Below are 6,611 nucleotides of genomic sequence, written 5' to 3'. Positions count from 1 at the left end.
CATGAAATATTTTATATATATACATATATAAATATTTATATATATATATATATATAAGTCATGAAATCCTCAATATATTTTATTGTTCTGTTAAATAAAATTTGTATTTTATAATTCGAAATATTTGTATTTTATTTTTACACAGATTAAATCAGTGTACGACAACTTCAATATGCACTAGTGCGCACTATTACAACCAAACTTGCTATATGCTTAGAAATAATACATTTACTTTGAAAAAGTTCTAAAATTTTTTACGCAAATTTACGTATTTCTTTGCACACGTGTGCTTATACAAAAAAGTACTTAAGACAAAAGTTACTTCTTATTATTATTGCAAGGACTCATAATTTGCTAGTAATTTAGATATCGAATATTTTGCAATTACGTAGTTTACAATACATTTACATAAGATAATGATATAATTAATATAATAACTATTGTGTGTCTTATTTTAATCAGTCAGTTTTCTCCAAAATTATTGATAATACAAAAAGATAGTTTCAGAAAATAAAACGATTTCGAGGAAATATTTTGATCTCCCTTTTTTTCTAAATAGAGGCTCTAAAAAAATATGAAAATTATCATATTTTTTAAAATAATATTATCCATTTTACGAACATCTACGATTGTAGCTCACCTCAAAACAAATACAATGATCACAGACAAAAATCATCCAAGTTTCAACTGGATATAGAAAAATTGAAATACAAAATTTATCTTCTATATACGAATGTGCTCTCGCGGGTATTAGCTAGAAATTTTGAAAAAAAATTTTGCTACCGATGCTACATAAGAACTCAAAATTATCGTTTTTTGTTCTTTGATGTTATTTTTGTCAAAATTGACATGATAGCCAAATTTAGGAAATAGATTTGTGCTCAGCAGGCAAAAATATATAAAAAAAACAATTAAAATGTTAAAACAAATTTTTTGTAGGCTAGCTCTGTTGTAGTCTTATTTCGAACTTGACATCAGATAAAGGCAGTCGTCTGTAACTGTAGATAATAATAATAGTAATAATATTGCAGTGGCCATACAAAATAGTCATCACCAAACGATAAGCGACTGATTAAATAGTGGTTAAATGCAGGCAATTAACCACAATGATGACAAAGATAAGTGCAACACAGTTCATTTTATTTGCTGATAGTATGAACACGTGTCCAATTAGTAGCCCCAATAATGATCGGCATAGCGCTTTACCATTCTGCATGGAATATTTTGTTACATAACGTTGAGTCATAACTCAATGTATATAACAAAATATTCTACTTTGTCCGCTTTCAAATATGTATATTTGGAGTATTTGCCTAAAATTGTATAATTGTGACTCAGTCATATATGCTTTAATTTATTTTTTTTTAATCGATTATTAAATTGTCACATCTAATCTGCATTTATCTCTTAATAAAAATATTTTATCATAAAATCAATTTTACACAAATTTATAAAAATGTTATAATTTTTCCTCAATAAGTCATAAATCGTCGAGAGTGATGTATGTCATAGAGATCAAATTAAAAATTAATAATTGTTTAATAACAATTTTGAATGAAATAATATATATACGATATATGAGATGTTAAAAACGATCGGGTGATATAATACTATATATATACGATATATAGAATGTTAAAAAAGATCGGAGTAAAACTTGTACAAAGTATTAATGAGATCAAATGAGGTAAAAAAAGTTCACAAACTTAAACCAAAAACGTTTTATTGAAAAATTATAAATGTTCAAAGATTTTTATCGATTGTTATAATAAATGTTCAAAAATTCTTCCTTCAGCAAAAATGCAGGCTTTCATTCGTTAAACTGTCAAATTATTTCGAATATTCTTACACATATACTTACGCATATACTTTATATTTTTTTCCGTGTAATATCTATTATGTTTAATAGTAACAATTAAGGATATCTGAAAAGTATCTGGTATCCGATATTATCCGGTACTTTTTTACTACAATCCGAACGGATAATAGGATATTATTAGTATATGGGAATATATTTGGTTAAAATTTTATATTATTAAATTGTTGACTTTTTTATTACATAAATGTTCTATAAATAAGTATGCATACTCAATGCTATAATATCTTATATATACTTGCAAATTATAATTTTTTCTCTATAGTTTTTTTTAGAAGACATTGTTCCGGAATTCGATCGGATATCTCGAAAAACTGCCTTCCCAGATATTTGACCGGTTACCGGATATCTGATGTATTCTTTTCGGACATCCGATAATTTTATGATCCGGCTTATATATATATAACAATATTTCTTCTAAAACAGTTCGATAAATCATACATAATATATTGTAGCAATACATATCACTAATAAAAATTATTAAATATAATTTATAAACCCATTTAGGTTGATTATGTTCTCCGATTATATTTCCCTTTACATAATTTCAATAATTTAATGAACTGAGAGTTATCTTCCAGCTTTTGTTGGGATACTATTATCATGTGTAATAATGCAACAATATATTATAGCATATCTTGAGAAATATGCATGTAAAATAACAGTTTTCAATAAAATGCATATTTTACACATTAACACGCATTGCTAATCTGCTTGTTAGTGATTGTATAAATTCTAACACGGAGCAATGTGTTAATTCATAAATCATTTAATTTCTACAATCGTTATAAATTACACTAAATCTATTAAATAAAGATGTTCCCACACATTCATTTTAAAATTAATTACAATTACATTTTTTAGAAATAAGCCTATTCTGTTAGAATTGGATCCTATTAATATTTTTAAAAATATTTCTGTATTAATTTATGCATATTCTTCAGTTGTGTAAACCGTGCAAATACTTCTTAAAACATAGTCTTAAACTGAAGTTGAAATAGTAATATCATAAATTAAATTATTAATTAATTAATTTGATAATATTAATGTTAATAAACGTCTTTAAAATTCAAACATTTATTTTAAAAATAGTACTTATATTATGCAAAAATAATACTAATATAACATGATATATTATTCCCCAATGATCGAATTAGTAAAGATATTCAACCCGGATAGTGGAAATGCGCCAAAAGTCATATTCTCGAAAAATATCGCATACAAAAATGTATAAAAGTACTAAAGGTAATTACGTATATGCATAATACAGCTTTTTTTATTTTTTTGTATGCAATACTTTTCAAAAATCATAGATCAGGTTCGAAGATCGGTCAAGATGATATTTTTCGCAAAAAATACTCTACGAATTTTTGAAGATTTTTATCAGCGCGTCAGTATTATAGTAATTGATTATTAATTTAATTTTTTATACTATTATTCCAACTTCGATTCATGTCTGTTTCAAGATCAAAAATATTCGGCGTGCAGAATTGGAAGATAAAATTAACACAGAAATATAATACTAAAAAAGCACTAAGATCCAACTCTGATCAAATAGATTTATTTCTACTTGTGATAAGTTATGTAGTATTGCCATTTCGATTGATATTATTAATAGCTAAGATTTTTATTACGTGTTTGTACATCTAAAGTATTCGCGATAAATCTTTTTTCAGTAAAAAAATGTCAACGTAAGAAATGAGTAATTATCAACATTTTAAAAACATATTTGATAAATTATTTGTTTATATTAACCACACAATTGAATTTTGTATTATATAAATAAAAAATTGTATTTTTTAAATATTATATTTGTTCTTTAACTGATTTATAAATGGTTATAACTATTTTTTTATATGTATAAAATGCAAATAAATATGGAATAGAATTTTATTTTATTTTAAGGAATATAACCAGTAAGACGTATTCGCCATAAAATAATCATAGCAATTTTAGTATATAATTTTTAAAAAATCCTAAAAAAAACTTAACAAAAATAAATATGAATCTGAAATGACAAATAAAAAGTAAAATATTAAATACCAAATAAAATACAATATAATCTAAATTTAATAAAATAGCTACAAATGGAAAAATATTCTTAAAATATATTTAAATTTATGTAATATTTTAAGATAATCGTTTAAAATAGAAAAATTCGATTCTTATTTACTTATGAAAGTCGTCTATGTATTTATTATAAATGTTGTTTCCGTCTTTATGGCCACATGAATTTAACCACAATTCCATTTGATCACAATTGTTGTCACTTCGGCAGATTCAGCCACTTGAATTAAATAACATTTTGAGATTTTTATTTATTCATATTTGTGATAAAAATAACTTCTGTTTTCTATAAGAAATTTAATACTTCAAAATATCAAAATTCAAAAATCGTTATTCACGACATAACTATTGCAAAACCTCAGAACAAACAAGTCAGTTGTAGAATCTATGATGGCCTAACTATTACTGAAGCAGTACTTGCAACGGATCCAATACAGCTACGGACTTCACAACCAAAATGATTACAATCGCAGTACTTGATAGCAGTACGGTGACAGTGAATAAAATTGATGCAACAACCGCAGGTGAAACAAGTTCTACAATGGCTATACGATTTTCTAAAATATCCAGTCACGTCATTATGTCCGAGATTTCAAACGACAGAGTAACGTTAAAATTCTAGATTAATCGTAATGATTATCATAACAATAGTGCCGAAAATCTGTGTAGAATAAGAAGACAGTTAAAGTACACAATATTTAATATGAAATTGTTGTCTATACTTTCATCCATTCTTTTAAAGATTTCAAAATTGATAATATTAAATCAAAAAGAGAAACAACAATCAATATACGTATAGAGATATATTCATCAGATATTTTTAACAATAAAGAAAATTAGACTTTATTTATTTATCCTTAAATATTATCCCTTATTTATTCTTTATTTTTCCTACGTACATTACATAATTATTTAATCACACATATACACACACGTGTACACACACAGAAGAATGTAGTATTTAGTTATCGCTGTTGCAGTGACTCTGTATATAATTTTCTAGTAATTTAGATATCGAATATTCTGCATTTACTTACTCTATGTTATTCTTACGTAAGGTATAGATAATAAGTTAACATGAGTATATATAGTTCTTGCAAGCGAGTACCATACAATAGTAAATATTCCTCTTTACCTTCTTACAATCCTCTTAGAATTATATTGGGTAAATACTTTTAAAAATATGTTATACAAATCGTTCACGCGTAAATGTTTAATATATATTAATGTATTACAATTTTGCTCTATTTCTCATAGTTTTTATTAGAATATCAAGGAAGGAGACACTGAAAGAAATCCGTAACAATGGCTTTCTTAAAATACGTAAGTTTTATTCAGTAATGGTTGTTTAACTATTGCTTGCAATTTTTGCACGTTAATAAAGTCGAAAACAGTTGAAAAAGTTTTTGAATATTATGTTTATAATTTTTTGAAGTTACCTTTCACACACACGCGCGCATGCGCAAACATACTCGTATATAACTTATTTTTGTCTCCTTCGAAATATTTTCTCTTTTGTAGTCGATATCTCTTTCCTAATCGAAGAGAAGAGAATTTCAAAGAGCATTTTCGACAAGATTAACTAAATTATAAATACCCAGAAAATTATAAAGGTTAAGTTCAAAAACTTTTTAAACAAGCTCATATTTTTGAAATTAATATAATGTGTGTTAAAAATTTCAGGTCTTATTTTTCTTACTAACAGTGATGCTAGCGCATCATTATACTAAATCTACATCAGTTTTACGGGGCGCATCTATACGGGACGCATCTATACGGGACGCACCTATACGGGACGCACCTATACGGGACGCACTTATACGCGACGCATCTATTCGAAAGATAAAAAGTATGCCTCTATGATATTTATTAAATATACGTCTACAAGGTGTCCCGAAATTCAAGGGAAATGTTATTGCAACATGAAATTTCATGAACAATTAAGTAACAAAAGTATAAGTAACTTTTTCCGTAAAGCAGTCTTTTTAAGTATAAATGTTTAAAGTTTATACATAAAAAGACTGCTTGATGGAAAAAATGGCTTATATTTTTATTAACTAATTTTTCACAGTTTTGCGTTACAATAATATTATCCCTCAATTTGAGGACATCTTGTGTATATTTACAATAAAAAGTACATCAATTACTAATGTTAATTTATTTTTGATATTAAATCTAGTTACCAAGCCTACAAAAGAACCAACAGAACCAACTATAACAAAAGAACCAACAGAACCAACTATAACAAAAAAACCAGACGATTCAGATTGTAAAAAAAAAAATGAGAAAAAACATTATAAAAATAAAGAAAAAGGGAAAAAATAAAAAAAAAGAAGGTCAAATGAAAATGATGAGCCAGGTGACGAAGAAAAATCAAAAATAAAAAATGGAAGTGATGGAAAAAATAAAAAAGATACTGATATAAAGACCAAATAGACACCATACTGATACAATACAAGAACCAGAAAAGAGAACACCCGCCTTTCCAAATGACAACTCCAAAAGAAATATATAAGTCCTTGATAAATAATTATTAGAAAACTTATTCTAATTTGGAATATAAACTAACCAAGAATTACTTTTGTTTCTAATCAATATCTTTCTTTCATGAAATTCTATAAATATTAAAATAAGCACTAATCTTGCACTATAAAATATGATTATTTCT

At 25.7% G+C, this 6,611-nt stretch overlaps 1 protein-coding gene across 1 annotated transcript; it reads left to right on the top strand.

The window, feature by feature from the left end:
• Positions 1-5,047: 5,047 nt before the first annotated feature.
• On the top strand, positions 5,048-6,611 carry LOC108756741. The gene is made up of 4 exons (XM_018500766.1): positions 5,048-5,108; positions 5,201-5,266; positions 5,627-5,792; positions 6,123-6,611. The coding sequence occupies exons 2-4, from the start codon at positions 5,249-5,251 to the stop codon at positions 6,266-6,268; spliced, it is 330 nt and encodes a 109-aa protein (XP_018356268.1). The 5' UTR covers positions 5,048-5,108; positions 5,201-5,248; the 3' UTR covers positions 6,269-6,611.

The sequence above is a fragment of the Trachymyrmex septentrionalis genome, unplaced genomic scaffold (genome assembly GCF_001594115.1).
Source record: "Trachymyrmex septentrionalis isolate Tsep2-gDNA-1 unplaced genomic scaffold, Tsep1.0 scaffold13, whole genome shotgun sequence".
Taxonomy (NCBI): Eukaryota; Metazoa; Arthropoda; class Insecta; order Hymenoptera; family Formicidae; genus Trachymyrmex; species Trachymyrmex septentrionalis.
This window is presented reverse-complemented; position numbering and strand designations above follow the sequence as displayed.